The sequence below is a fragment of the Otolemur garnettii genome, unplaced genomic scaffold (assembly GCF_000181295.1).
Source record: "Otolemur garnettii isolate 467f Iridium unplaced genomic scaffold, OtoGar3 scaffold00010, whole genome shotgun sequence".
Classification (NCBI taxonomy): Eukaryota; Metazoa; Chordata; class Mammalia; order Primates; family Galagidae; genus Otolemur; species Otolemur garnettii.
Window position 1 is genome coordinate 25,428,759 of NW_003852405.1, and position 15,996 is coordinate 25,444,754.

At 39.6% G+C, this 15,996-nt stretch overlaps 1 protein-coding gene across 7 annotated transcripts in view; it reads right to left on the minus strand.

The window, feature by feature from the left end:
* Nucleotides 1–9,447: 9,447 nt before the first annotated feature.
* The window catches only part of ADGRL2 (adhesion G protein-coupled receptor L2), a 206,000-nt gene continuing 199,451 nt past the window's right edge, over nt 9,448–15,996 (minus strand). For 3 of the 7 annotated variants that reach the window (XM_012801732.2, XM_023509920.1, XM_023509917.1), the window contains one exon: nt 9,448–11,485. In XM_012801732.2, coding sequence (XP_012657186.1) covers nt 10,731–11,485 — 755 coding nt within the window. In that variant the 3' untranslated portion in view covers nt 9,448–10,730. Of the gene's footprint in view, nt 11,486–14,534; nt 14,588–14,855; nt 14,985–15,996 lie in introns of all 7 variants that reach the window. The other 4 variants (XM_023509919.1, XM_023509918.1, XM_023509921.1 and 1 more) reach the window with 3 other exon arrangements.

The following is a 15,996-nucleotide window of genomic DNA, read 5'->3' on the forward strand; positions in this document are numbered from 1 at the left end:
CTAGTTACATTGGTCCATCCATTTTGTGATAACAATAATTATTCAGTATCCAGTGTGTAAGAGAACTCAGAAAAATAGTAATGCAAATTCCTTTCCTGTCTTCTGCTTGTAAAAGCTCAGTTCCAGAACTCAAGGGGTGATGAAAACTTCTCTTGATTTAGCCCCAAACTGTCCCCAGACTTCTGGTCCGCCACACTCCAGCAGCTTCGTTCTGTTGTCCCAACCACGCTGAACTTCCCTCTCTGATCATCTGCTGTCTTATCATATGTGTTTGCTTTTCCATAATTTTCCGTCTGTTTAGAAGACTCCTTCCCTACCTCATTTACCTAGCACACTCTTATTTATCCTTCAAAACTCACCTTTGGTGCTATCGCCTCAATCAAGGCTCTCTCAGCACTCCTTTGTGCTCTTGTACTAGATAAGTCTTTATCTTATTGAGCTGTAATTATCTTTTTTAAATGTCTATTTCTGTGTCAAGCTAGGTCAGTTGCACCATAGCAGTGTCTTCAGGAATTGAGGCTCTCAGTTTCCTCACTCACTAGATTTTTAATCTTCAGCAAGTTACTGTACCTGGCTGAGCCTCGGTTTCCTCACCTACAAAGGATGGCTAAGCACAGTATTTGCATCATGGATTGTTACAAGAGGGTTTAAATACAGACCCTAGCCAATAGTGAGTGATCAGTATACTATGAGGTCTGAAAACTGAGTTCATGAAATCGTCCTAGAAAAATTGCTACATACCTTATTGGTGGCTATCCCTGTGGTCACCTTGGAAGTGACTCCCCTTGGCCCTCTGGTGACCATAGTGATATTCAGCCATGAGGTATGAGGCACTTATTCTAGAATGAGTTTGCAAACTTAGTTGTCGAATCTTACATGTTAGTAAGAATGTTAGTTCCAGGGCAGGGAGGGATATCCTTCATTGCTGTGTCCCCTCCTGTCCTTTAACATGTGAAAAGCCGAGTACTCAGTCAATATTCATTATAAGAAAGATGAAGCAAATAAAAGCAAGAAATTCGTCTCTGCCTTCATGGGAAAGAAAGAGGAGGAAGGAAGGAAGATGCAAAGTGAGGGACACACTTCTCTGCATAAGATAAGTTTCGTTTTTAATTAGCTGACTTACTATTCCGGAGGAGACTCCGAGGCGTGCTCCCCTTTGCTCTCATTAACCTAGATCTCTGCACAATGCTGAGCCTTCCCTGGAGAGTCCCGGACGGAAACTTGTCCCTCATAGGCCTGGGACTGGGCTGCAGGGCATCATGGGAAGTGCTAACTGCTACATCCTGGCCACGTGGGTGAGGGAGATAATGAGAACCCAGCTGAAATCCTGATGACTGATTATTTATCTAAAACTTAGCATCATGAGATATTTATGCTACTCACAATATCTTCTTAGAGGAAAAAAGCTAGCGTTCCGTGCCTATCCCGTGCCAGGCTGTGCGCTAAGGCACTTTACATACATTACCCCTAATCTGCTCAGAAACCCTTGGCAAGGTAGGCTGATTCCAATTTTACGCAGGAGGAAACAATTTGAGAGAGGTTAAGTAATTTGCCCGAGAGAGAGCAAAGGCTTAAACCTATGTCTATGGGAATCCCAAGTTTCCATAACCGTAAGACTGCCACTTCATTAAATTATTTATGTGAATCCCATCATAGGAAATGAATGCTGAGGTGAGGAGAAAGATACGAGAGGGATATCAATATTCAAAGACCTGCTGCTTCACCTTCACTTTTATAACGAAATGTGTGATAAATACATTAGATACTATAATGATTTCATTGGCTAACTTTAAGGGTATATTTATCTTATTAAATTAATTCCTTATTCAGTGTGGACATGACGCTGGCTGGTTTATCCAGTAAGTTAGTTTACGCATCTCTGAGTGCGAATGGGTTGGTTGGCTGGAGCCCCAGACTGTTTTTCTAGCATCTACCCTACCCGAAATGCAACACCTACCTTTAAATGGGCCCCCAAATCTGTAGATATTTGTGAGGTGATCTGAATGCAGATTCCTTCTAGAATCTTACCACTTTGTATAAAATGTTTCCAGTTGTTTTGTCCACAACTGACTTAGCAGCAAATTTCTAGTGTTTCATGCTTATTCTTTTTGTTTACAATCATTTAATCAGTGTATACTATTTGATTGAGTTATTTAATTAGGATAGACAGAACAACTGTAACCAAGTTTGGAGAAAAAATAATAAAATAATATGGCTGACTCCTGGTAAGCACCAAAGTCAGCTGGTGAGTTAAGGGAGCAAACCAGAGAGCAGCCTCCTGGCCGGGCTTGGTCAGCACACTGAAGGCTGTTGGTGCAGTTAACAGGGAGATTGAGGCTGAGCACCTGGCTAATGCCTGTAATCTTAGCCCTCTGGGAGGCCAGACCGGTGGATCGCCTGAGCTCAGGAGTTTGAGACCAGCCATGAGCAAAAGAGAGACCATGTCTCTGCTAAAAATAGAAAAAAAGCTATCAGGGCACTGTCGCTGGTGCCTGTAGTCCCAGCTACTTGGAAGGCTGAGGCAAGAGGATCTCTTGAGCCCAAGAGTTTGAGGTTGCTGTGAGCTGTGACATCATGGCACTCTACCCAGGGTGATAGAGCAAGAGACTCTGTCTCAAAACATAAACAAATAAATAAAAGATTGGTGAGTGGAGGATATTTTGGAAGGCTGGTTAAGTGTGGATCCGTTTGGAGAGCTTTTTGGGTATTAAAACTGCTCTTCCATTAAGAGATACGTCCAAGGTTTGCAATCACCGTTTTTTAGATTCAGTGCAACTAAAGCTCCAAGAAGTTAATAATCCATCAGATAACACAAAGCACTTCAGAGGAGGTGCTGGAACTGGAAGCTGGGGGTTCCTTCTAGTGAAGAAGAAAAAGGGGCTCAAAAAGTCCCCCTCCCTTCCAGGCATCCGGACTGCTCGGGCACTACATGGAGGATGTAGCTCACCAGATGTGGGGCCAGCTTTAATCAGCGGCGCCTTTGAGTGTGATTGTGAAAGTTAATACTTTCACAAAAGTTTCATTAAGTATTAAGTAAACTGATTAAATGTCTGTGGCAATGTCAGAGCACTGTTAGAGTGACTGTTTTGAAAAGCGTAGGGCTAAAATGCTGAAGAATTACTGCTGAGTTAGGTGTGTACAAGAGAGTGGAAAAGAATTCGAGAGAAACCATGAAGATGTCGTTCTGCAGGTCACAGGACTGGAGACGAAGTCGCCTCCCTGTGTGTGTCCTATGCTGTACCCCACATGTGCCTTCCAGGTTCTTTCTACAAATCCACAGAGCTTCTAAAACCTGGCATGGCTCCCTCCTTCCCTGGCACCTGACTTGCAGGAAGGATTGACATGCTGCTGGCGACTGTCAAAGCGCCCATCTTTGTGGCCACACCCTGACTACGGAAAAAGAAGATGATGAGGAAAAAACATTTAAACAAGAAACAAAAGAGCCTTTTCGCTTAAGAACATGGAGGGCAAAAGGAAAATTTGAAGGAAACTGAAAAGTAGAATTAGGAAGACATTTAAATAAAAACAAGCTTATGTCCCAATGAAGATTAGAGGTTAATACTAAGCAATAACACAAAATATACAAGATTTTTTTTAAAAAGCATACGAGGCCAGAACATAAGAAAGAGGAAACTCGCAGATTGTACAGGGAATACACCCGTTAAAAAAAAAAAAAGGTAAATCCATAAAACGAAAACATGATATAATAAAAGTAGAAGTGATTAAGAACCAAGATGGTCCTTTAAATCAGTAAGAACCATTAAGAGAAAACTAAGAGAAAAACATAAAATGCAAAGACTCACATCTATTACGGATGTTTCCTTTCCTTAGCAGGCCCTAAAAAGTCAGTGCACGTGACTTTTTGGTGCTAAATAGTGGCTGTGGAGTGCCTGGGGTCTTCAAGTGAGCCCCACTGTCTCCAGGGCCAGAACTGAACACAACTTAGTGTTTGGGCTCAAGCATGAATTTGAATTCCTACCCCACTACTTTGTAGTTGGCTAAGTTGAAGTACTTGGGTAGTTCATTTCCTTGCTTGACAACACCTGCCTTTGACAATGCTGAGAATTAATCCAATATAGAGTAAAGCTGGGCAGAAGGCCTGCCACAGCAGATGACACTCCCCACGCCCCAACTCCCAAGGACCCGCCTCACCGGCTCGTCCTTCCCAGCTTCCCTGTAACTCCAGGGCCTTGCAGAACACGTTTTGGCAAACAAAACAATAGTATTTCAATTCAGACTCTTCACTTTTCAGAAGAAATTGGGTTCCTGGACAAATGTGAAAGCCAGAGCTAGAGTGAACTTCAAAAACCTAAATATAAACATAAGCCCATGTGCGTAAGTGCACTCACATTAGTAACTTTTAAAAGCATGTAAGGTACTCTGTAACATTTTGATTTTTCACATGGCTTTTTGTTGTTATGGCTTAGTAAAAAACCAAATCCTTAAATGAATGGATTCTCTCTTTTTTTTTTTTTTTGCAGGTTCTGGTCCCATTGCTAACTGGATAAACTAGTATTAGTTTTACTGGTCGGGTTAGGACTAGAAATTGATCCCCTGAATCAAAATCTTTTGATTGTTTTTCCCAGAAGCAACTAACTTCTGATGACCTTTAGTTGAAATTATCTCCAAAGGGGAAAAATCAGCCCCCAATAAACAATCAACGTTGCATTTAACTATCACCCATCTACTGGGCGCACTTCCGCTGCTAAGATTTGACCTTCCCAGAGGTAAGTAGATTTTCTTTTACCAGGGGTTTCTTCTTCTGCAACAGTTAGATGTGTTTAATCTGATTTCCTTCCTGTTTTCTCTGCACTCTCAAAAACCAAAGACCTTCTAGGGCTGCTGGCAGAGAAAGAGTCCACGATGTATGAGGAATATTCTTGGAATTTCCAAGTAAAACCAGGAAGGACACATACCAGTTAAATCCTCCACTCCAACTCCGGAGTCAAAAAGACATCCTCCTGTCACATCCGGCTGTGCCACGCACCAGCTGTGAGAACTTGTGCCAACTTTTCCTTCTTTGGCAAAAATGGATAATGAGTTTCCTTCTCAAGTGATTGAGAGGATTAAGTGCAATAAACTGTGGGACAGTACGGAGTCTGGTATATATTTAAACACTACTAAAAGTTAGGTGCCAGCAGTTTCATTCCTGTTGTAATATGTTAACTTAGTTGAAGGGGAGAAAAATCATTTAGTCGGAGCTATCTTTAAAAAATTAGAGAGTCATTCTTGCTTTGTATTAAAGCTCCTTTATTAGCGTTAAAAGAATCAACTGTATGCTAGCGCTATGTTTTGGTTTAAAAGCCATCTATTTATGAAGATTGATATTTCAGCAGAAAAACAAATGAATCTTTCGTCTAATCAATATCTCTGATACCTATCATTATTGTTCTTGAGTGATTCTCTATAGCAGCTGTCAGCCTTACTAAGAGAATATCAAACGATCAGTCATTTTTACCTAATAAAATCAAACAAGCCATGTTGCTATGGCTGCCGCAAAGCCTTTTAAAATGCTTAGTTCTGACGTTTGATTTAAAAATGTTTGTGAAAAGCACATTCAGAAAACTATTCGTAAACTGATCACTCATCACTGGTCTCTTATGCTTGCTTAAGATTAACTGTGCCTGTGAAACATTTCTGAGAGATTCTGGCCTCCCAGCTTCAATAAGCAGGTAATACAGAAAGGGGACCAACTCGTGGGGGCTGTGTTGCTCTTTCACAGCAGATAAAGCTTTTGCTGAGTTCAGTTGCATGGGGTTACTCGTTTTGTTGTTTCTTATTTCATACGGTGAGCTCTGATGTTAAATGCCAGTATCCTTAACAACACTGCACTATGCATTAATTCGGAAAATTTTCAGCAGTTGGAACAATAGGCTTTAACAATCAGCCTCGCTTCCGAAGACTTTTTTCTGAAAAGCTGCACACTCAGTAAACAGTAATGCCATCAGGAAAAAGATGAAGACTCCAGAGAAGCCCTATTAAGAGATGAGGAGTGGTCTATTGCCGGTATTTGAAAAACACTTATAGTACATTTAATTAGCCTAATTACATGGTGCACTTACAGCTTATTATTAATACCCTGACAGAGATATTTTATGCTGGCCTTGAAAGCTCGGTGGCCATCGTGCCTTGAAATGAACTTGGATAACTCCCATGAGTTCCCATTAGTTCCCGTATGTTTTGCAGTAAGGCGCTGGTAATGTGTCCAGAGTACACACGGTTTAAAACGTGACATCCCGTAAGGGCAGACTTCACACTAGTCACCCTTGTGGTGTTATACAAAATTTCCTGGACCCTTGAAGGCCAAAGACAAGCCATCTCTGTCAAAGCTTTTCATGAAAACTTTGCAAAATGTCTTCATATAAAAAAATAATGTGATACCTTTCTTAAACACTCAAATGTTTCTGCTTGGTGCATGTAGCTAACATAATGTGTTTCTACAACCATTTGGAAAAAGAATAAAACTGACATAAACAGAAAATTCTCATCCAAACCATTCAGATGATAACAAAGACGTCATGAATTAATCTCCAAACCCACTACTATCCAGTCTTTAGCTTTACTGGTTACCATCTGCTTAGACCTGCCACTCAGAACTTGACCTTCAACTAGCAGAAAGCATGTGGTATGAAATCTTGACTACTTTATTGTGCTGTGAAGCAACCCTCATTTGAACATGCTTTCAACATGCTAGTAACTTTTCATATTGATATTTGAGATGGAATGCAATGTCATGGTAATAGAAATATTTGCAACACAGGGCTGTGTGACCTCCTGGTACTAAATTTTATTTGTGAACAGTGCAGAGAGGAATGCCTTCAAAAGAGTTCTGTATCGAGAAACTATGAAGAGCTATTTTCACTTCAGAAATTCAGCTAGTATGCATTCTTTTAAGTTCTTCTACTTAGATTGTTGTAACTGCAATACACATTTTATGGAGTTGAATTTTTTTACAAACCCTCTATCTCATAAGAGGCTATCAAAAGGTCATTTTAAAGCCTGAGATTTAAGCTTGAATTGATAGAAAAATACATTTTATCCTTTCTCATTAAAATAAATACATATAGTTGTCCAAATGAGGTGGCTCATGCCTGTAATACTTGCACTTTGGAAGGACAAGCCCGGAGGATCATTAGAGGCTGGGAGTTTGAGACCAACCTGAAAACCAGTGAGACAGAGTCTCTCCAAAAAATAGAAGAATCAGCCTGGTGTGGTGGGACACGCCTGTGTTCCCATCTTCTCAGGAGCCCAGGAGTTTGAGGCTGCAGTGAGTGTGAGGACATCACTGCACTCTTGCCTGGGCAACAGAGCAAGACTTTGTCTCAAAAATAAATAAATACAGATGACATCCTGAACATATCCACAAAACAAGTGCACAGGAAGTTTTGTCTTTTAAATTTGGCAATGAACTTGTGCCGGAGGATTCTTTTCTTTTTGGGGAGAGCACAGTGATGATTGTCTGTCAAATAAGGCTGTTGCTGTTTTACTGGTTAAAATACTGTATGTAGCTACCTTCAAATAAATGTAAGTTGGAGTGGACCACATGCATAAGTGATTTATAGATCTGTAAGGATTCTTTTGCATAAATGATATAAAAGGCCTGTAAGATGAATATACAAATATAAGAAGCTATTTTATTTTGCAAATAAAACACATGTCTTTTTTAAATAAAAGGGAAGTTTAATCTGGGCTAACCTGTATCAAATGCCATCTACAATTAATGAACACAAACATCTTTACTATTTTAGTATAGTATACTTTATTATTACTAGAGTAATAGAGTAACTACCCTGGCAGGAACTAGTAAGAATGTGACTTTCTAAGTCAGGTGTCCTCAAACTACGGCCCGCGGGCCACATGCAGCCCACCTAGGACATTTATCTGGCCCACCAGGTGTGTTTGCCACCGCTGCCTGTCCTGCTTAGCAGCCAACTCATCCCAGGACCCGCAGTCGGGCCCTCCAACGGTCTGAGGGACAGTGAACTGGCCCCCTGTTTAAAAAGTTTGAGGACTCCTGTACAATTTTAAGTACCATAAAGAGATTTAAGGATGTGGGAATGGTATATTTAGGTGGGTAGTCTGGACCTACCCAAAGAAACGTAGGCTAACAAATGAATAATGTATCGGCATTAAACAGTCAGTAGATTACTAATTTTAAACCTAAAGAATGACCTTGCACAGGATCTAAATAGAACTTAGGGTAACATATATTTTGATAAAAATATTGGAAAAGCAACTCTTCCTTTGATGGCAAAGATTAGTGATAGTCTCTAAAGTATGTGCTATAGGAGAACAGTAACTATTTAGATATTTGTGCATGGCATATCAGAGTTTTGAACCTCAAGAGAAAGAAATAGGAGTGATTGAATCATCAGTGCTGGCCTTAAAAAAAAATCATTTACTCAACCAGCCCAACCCTGGGTAGCTTGAATAGTGGAAAGTATATATCACATGATACCGTACCGTTTTGTACAGTTTCTTTCTATATTGAAAGAAAAAAGTAAAGATAGAAAATGTCAATGTTCAATTCTACGACACTCTCTGCTAGCAAAAAGCTCTATAAATTCCTCAGGTATTTTAGCAAAAGAAATGTGAGTACCCCTCTCCAAGTATTGTTAACTCTGAACATGAATATAATTTCTTAGAGAGTCAATCTGCAAGTCGTTATGTGTTAACGATGTCAGTTTACCCTTTTTACTTTACCATGAAATGTTAAAAAGACTTCCTTATTGACCACCTGTCTCACTGTATCCATATTTAGATGTATAGGTAAATACAAGTTTTTTTCCGCATTACTCTTTTTAAATTCAATAGGCATGAGTAAGTGTGTCCGCACAAAAGAAAGTTGTTTCTAACATGGTGGAAGCATTGGAGAGACCCACGAAGCTCTACAAGAATTTGGTATAAATACTTTAGATGGAAACAGGAAAAACCTAATTGCCGAGATTTAATTATACGATTTTTGAACTTTGAGTAAACCCTTTTCATAACAAATATGGTCATTCATGGCCAAGACTTCAGGGATAATGAAATAATAAAAGTCGGTTTCAGAGATTTCTCAAAACTGCTGAAAAGTTAATTTTTTAAAAATCTCAATTTTTTTAATGATGCCACGTTTGATGATAGAATTTCCAACCCTTTAAAAAAAATGTTTTTTTAAATTTTTTAGTTCTGGTGCGATGCAACCAACAAAAATATTTAATACTTTCCGAATAGTTCCCTGTTAAAACTTATCTGCCAGATGTTGTGCATAGATGGCAGGTAAATAGAAGACAAATATATAATAAGAATATTCTTTTTAGCACAAAGAACATACAGCCAACTTAACTGCCTTCTGTCCCGTAGCCACGGATTTACGTATAAAGTTACCTAAGCCAAGGGGGGAAAAGGTGGGAAGGGACCAGTGTGTTAGAGCTAATTATGTACCATACACGAAAGTGCACGTTAACTACTTGAAAAAATTCACATTTATTTACTGTCAAACCGTGTTAAACTTTACACTGGATATTAGTGATGGGCTCAATATTAACAGGTTTACACAAAGGGAGGAAAAGAAAACCAGGATTTGCCGAAACAATTTACATTTCATTAGAACTTTATCATAAAATAAATTAATTACTAAATATAGGCAGGAGGAATATGGAAGAGTAATATTTATGTTTTATTTTATTTTTTAAAAAAAGAATAGGCACCTTTTGTTCACTAGAAAGTTTGTGAGAAGTGCCCAGTGCCCTCTCGGCCCTCTGTTCAAGAATAAACAGCGGGTGACACACGATCTTCTCTAGATTTCCCCACGTTTGTGCAAGGCATGGCAGAAACTGGCTTCCAAGAGTTTTCCCCTCATAGAACGCGCTCTTTTGGCAATAAGAAATTTAAATGTAAGAATAAAGACTAACTCGTCAAAGCAGAACACTGTATACAGTGGAAAATAAGTGAAAATGGGTAGAACTTACCATGACAGAGTGTAAGAAAAAACATCTCCTAACATATGTGCAACCCAGACCTTTTTCACAATATTGTCTTCAAACTCTTTAAAATTATTTTAATGACAATTCTATTTCCGTTGGACACAAATGTATTTATTTTACCCTAGCAATAGAACAAAATATAATTTCTTTAGCCATTTTTTCATGAGAATAGTTCATTGTACAGTTGAGAAAACGTAGGGAATAAGGCCTGTGGCTTGATTGCTAGTGGTTAAACATGTTCTCAATCTTTGCCTTAATGTAAAAGGTTCGCAGCGAGCTGCAAACGGGTGCAGAATCTCTCTCCTGCTTTTCCAAGTCTCGTCAGGAACAGTAAGGTACAGTAAATGTCGTCCCACAGGATTTTAAAGCCTACCTCTTGTATATAATACAATGCAGGCCTACAAAAACGGTGCAGCCATATTTACAAATCAGTTCACAGACTGCTGCAGCAAAACGCCGGCAAAGTTTTGTTTTGCTTGTTTCACAATTTCTCTAAACAGCAGCAGAATCTTAAAATACCTGGTTGGCATCTCTTTTCTCTGTAACAAATAATTCATTTTAGTATACTCTGTGTATATACAAAGTTTTTGTACGTTCTATAAAAATTCACAGAACTGCAAGGTTCAGTCACCCTTTTGGACACTGGAGAACCACAGGTGGACAGGACTGTCCCAGGCAGAGTTGCGGGGAGCTGCACGGGCCGATCGAGTCTTTATCTACCTGTTAATACTTGCAAGGCCCTCGCACTTCTTAGCAGTTCTGTTAAAGACTCGTCACCAGCTGCATCTGTCCTTCCCTAACATCTCCTTCCGGGATACAGCCCTCTTTGTTGATGGGGATTATATACCCATCGCTGTTGCCCCTGCTGATCTGGTAGCACATCTGAAGCTGCCGGCCAGCCCCCAGATTTGGCATGCTCTTGTAGTAAATGTCCTCGTTCTCACTCCTCCTGGAGGGAGAGAGGTCTTCTTCCAGGTCGGGGCCGCTCTCCTGGTAGGGAGAGTCTCTGAGATTGGGCATGCTTGTGTATAGAGAGTCTCTGTTGGGGGACTGGAGGGGGTCCTCGGCCTCCGCCGTCAGCTGGGAGACGTAGCTGTCGGTCCCCTCGGGCTTCACTTTCTTCTGCGGCGGGTACAGAAGGGAGTGAGTCCGTTGAGGAATGAGTGGGGCCTCCAGTTCTTTGTGACGGAGCTCCAGCCCTGGGTTGTCCCCGTGCATGAAGGACGAGGCGTCGGCCACGATGGCGTCGTCCTCGCTGCTGCTGCCGCCGATCACGGCCTTGACCGGCAGCGTGAGCTCCAGGTTGTGAGTCTTGCTGCCGCCCCGCAGGTTGTTGTGCACTAATTCTGAAATGATCATCTTCTCAAAGGCGGTGTCGTTCAGACTTAGTCCACAGTCCACGACCTGCACCCCGTCAGTGTAGTCCCCCTTGCGCAGTGAGTAGCTGTTGTTAAAGTTACCATTTAGCGGTAGAGTATCCATGGCACTTGTATCCCTGGCATTGTTCAGTGAATGTCCTGAAACAGAAAAGGGGGAGTCACCGTTACTGTCTCTGTCCCTTCCGGACGAAACTCTGTTTCTTTTGTACAAGACTTTTTAATGTCGTTCAGGACAAAGTTGTGTTTGAAAGCGAACACTTGCAGAGTGCCAGGCTTTCCCCCATTCCCAACTGTGACACAGTTGCAAACCCCTTAGATCGCAGGAAAAAGTGTTAAAAATAATCGTATTTTCCAGGGAGGGAAAAATGGCATACCGAATATGATTTAGATCAATTTGGGGGAGATGGCAGTTGATCGATTGATTTTGGTGGAATCTCTCACGCTTACAAAGCAGCCTTCACTCCATGCCCTTGCATAGTTAATGCAAAGCAATTAGTTTAGTGACATTTACATTTTCAAGTACAGGACTATGGCTTATAAAAATAAAATTAACAGAATTTGTCCTAAACAACACTAAAATAAAAAGGAATAAGTCACGATACAAAACCGAAAGGCAAATGTAAGACATAAACCCACGTAACTGGCAAGCAACTTTTTAAACGACATTCTAACATTTCCTTTTTCTGGAGATGACATAAAAAAAAGAATGAAAAAAAATGGACAGACACAAAGAATTTGTGTTGAACAGAGACAGCCATCGCTCATACTGACGGGACCAGCGGCCCACAAGCACCATCCAACAACACGGAAGACAGCAGGTGGAATGACTCACTTTGGACAACTCACATCATGTCTGTCTGCTCAGGCTATCTGGCCTAAGAGTAGCTGATATATAAAAGAAAGTAAAATGATTTATTGTAACATGATGAAGAATTTCTAAGCTTCTCAGCAACTTAGTCAGAGCAAGGGTTCAACAAATTATAGTACCAGCAATATCAGCCTTTTCGTTTTGCATTTAATGTTTCTTATGATTTTGATTTTTTTTTTTTAGTACTGATCAGCTCTCTAATAGCAATGGCCCCAGGCTTCTAATGGTCAAAGTTTGCCTGCAGCCTGCATCAGTCACAGTGACAGCAACGAATGAACCAGCAGTCTACTGTACAAGGTTGGCCCATAGACACCACGGCTATGGAGGTCAAGTGCAGAAATGTTAGAGGATTTCTTTAGTATGGGTCACAGAAATTAAACCAAGAATAAATATTAACTATGGAATGGGAGAAGGGTGTCAGCCTTGGCTAATATAGTTTTATTTCTAAAGGAATGAAAGATTGGGTAAGTCTGTTGAAGATATGAAAAGAGGCTTAGGAAGAAAAAAAAAGAAAACATGGTAACATGCCGTATGTGAGTCAGTTGTATTTTCTACAGACACATAAACATGTAAACTAAGACATCACAGTGCTTCTCAAGCAAATGAGAGGGGAAAAAAAAGTCTTAGAGAAAATTAAATGATCTGCACCATGGGAAATTAGGTTATTCATTCTCAAAATCCTAGAGAAAAAAAAAAATCACTTGTCTACAGATAAAGTCTGTAAAGAAAAAAAAAGGATGAAATGATGTTATTGCAATGAGTCTGACCACTGTGAGGCTGCTGCATGCTATGCAAGGCTTGGAGGAGTTTAGGAAAAGATTTAATTCTTGGGAAAAAAAATTAGGAAATTTCCCTTTGTAGTGCTCACCCTTAAAGCTGTAGATATCCTAGAAAACTTAATGTCTTTCAGAAAAAGAAAACATTCTTCGTATTGTCTAACACAAACTTTATGACAAACACCCGATTAATTGTTGGATAAATTAACGTCAGCAAAACCGAGAGATAATACTTGTTAGTGATATCACACTGTTTTAAAACTTCTGTTCCAACTTCCACATCTGAACAGTTGACAAACATTTCAATTTGCCTCGTGATCCATGTGGCACAAAACAAAATTAGAATAATAGTTATTTCTGAGGCTTCCTTTAGCTTGTGTGACACAATTTTCTAGCTTTGTATGTGCCAGAGTCTTTAAGATGGACCAAGAGAAGACATGTGGCACGTTAAGTTACAGGTGACACACGGATCCTGTGTTAGTGTCTGTTTCCTCTGTAGAGGTTCCCTCTTTTCAAACGTTTTCTTTTCTTTTTGGCGTTGCTTAATAAATATAAAACATGATACTGGATACGATCCAAAAGGTGTTTTCTGTGATATACTACAGATTTAAGGTATTTCTGACTGGTTTGGAAGAGGCATCTTTTTCTGCCCAAGTCTAGTTCATTGACTTGAAGACTTTTCACAGCCTGTAGCAAGATGACTGTGGGAATGCAGAAACGATAAGTCCATCATGAAGCATTTTGGTTGACAGTACTTGAGGCTTTCTAGAGCAAATTATTTCAGCATTGCATGTATTTCAGTATGGACAGCATTTGCTACAGACCCGATACTGACCAAAGTTAGTACAGACGCGTGTACTGTATGAATTTGGTTAAGATTTTAGTTGCAAATTGTGAACCGCTTGCCCGCTGAGTCTACGTCATGACTGCTAGTTATGTTTTAATTGTGCCCATTAAAAATCATGCTGAAAAAATTTACATTTGATAGGCAAAGTTAAGTTTTACTCCCATACTTGTCTCTCTGTAGGTTGCTAGAGGAGAGCATAAGGAAAGTAAGAAAACAAGAGAATGAAAAGAGAAGCTGCAGTTACGTTAAGAAAGAATTGTAAGAAAAAATTGGAAACGAAGTTCTGTGTTTAATTTAGTGGCAAACATTAATCACAAGATTATACGCTAGCAGTAACCACGTGATAACTTTTACCAAAATCTTGAAAACTGTTCATCTTATATATATATATTAAAAATATATATAAGCTATTAGAAAACACAGTAATAATACAGGACGGGTTAGTGACAATCTCTCTCCCTCCCCCAATGAAAAACTACAGGTATACGTTGACTAATATTTACTTTATTCTCAAAGTTTTCTTAACAAACTACCATAAAGCTGCACTATAGTATAGTTTGGTTATATGGGTAAGGCTGGATGTGGTTTTCTAGACCTAGGCATCCAAATTCCATTTATTAGCTAATTCGCTCCAGAAGCAAATTTTGTCAGCAAGCTTTAGAATTAACTGAACAGTATATTATAGAGATAGGATACCTCTAAATGGTATAAATCTTGAAGATGGGCTCTCAGACCATGGGCTGTCAGTCCTGCAATAATATATTAAGATTTTATGCCACCTGTGTTAAAAACATGGATCATTACCGCAAATACTAGCACGACTGAGTTTGGACTATAATATAGTGCAGTTTTAGAAGCCTGGCACAGGTCATACCATCCATCATTTTTTCTTTAATTTGAGAAAATTAAGGATGCAATCATAAATATATGGCAACTTGAGCATTTTAGAAACAGGGCAAAGATCAGAGCTCGGTTTAGCAGAGAAGAAAGGTAGTTTTATTCGTAAGTAAAGCACACCTGGTGAGTTAAATACAGGAGCTGAAGGGGCATTGCATACAACTGTTTCAGCGAGCAATGTGTTATAGGGGTTGTTAGTGCCGTGGGGTCGAAGAAGAGGGTTTGTTAGTAGGTAATTGCCAGTCATTCCTAAAGCAAAAAAAAAAAAAAAAAAAAAGAAAAAAGAAAAAAAGAAGAATCATCAGTTCTCTTATTTTCATGTTACAGTCGTAATAAAGTTATTCCTTTTTTTTTTTTTGTATTCATCAAGGGTAATGGACAAACTGGCAACAGAAAATCTGCTGAAATGTTCTGACTGTATCTGAACGACCAATTTGAAAGAGAGGGGAGAGGGAAGTTAAATTTCAGTAATTCACAGGTGCTTTACAAGTCCCCCAAGTAAACACCTGGCGGGGGTGACATTTACTAATTCATACAAACTGCACTGTTAAACAAAAATGGCAATTAAATGCATAGAGATCACCATTATGTTTCAAGATGTTACTGCTTAATATTAAAAACTTAACCACGGAGGCCCAGCAGAGGGAATCTCAAACTTTCAGAATTTACAGGTGCGGGATCATCCCTCATGAAAACATCTGTGTTAATATCAAATCTGATACAAGCAGGAGGAAAACAGGTAGAAAGTGTGACACACTGCAAAAGGCTCTTAGTAAATGCAAAGCACAACATGCTAAGGAACAGACAACGACAAAAAAGGACTGTGCATGTGAATTCTGAGACCGTTCCTAACAAGACTCTTCATTCTGTAATCTTATTTGCCAGGTTTCAAAGTCGAAGCACTGAATAATTCATTGGCTTTTGGACAGTCAGGTAAAATGCCAAAGCAATGTGAACGAACACCTATTTCATCATTCTTATTAACAAAATACAAACCTTCAAGGCCTGTCTAGCATATGTTTTGCATGGGTAATGCGATTGGACTGAAAATACTTTAAAATTCTGGCCTTCCAGGCCACACATGCTCCTTTTTTCATTTTCAACTAGAATCTCATGAGAACTATTTCATCAATTAAAAATATCTATAATATTCCATTGTGATAGAATATTCTAACACATTGCAAATCAAATCATCAAGACAAAAAACAGGCTCGGCGCCTATAGCTCAACCGGCTAAGGCGCCAGCCACGTACACCTAAGG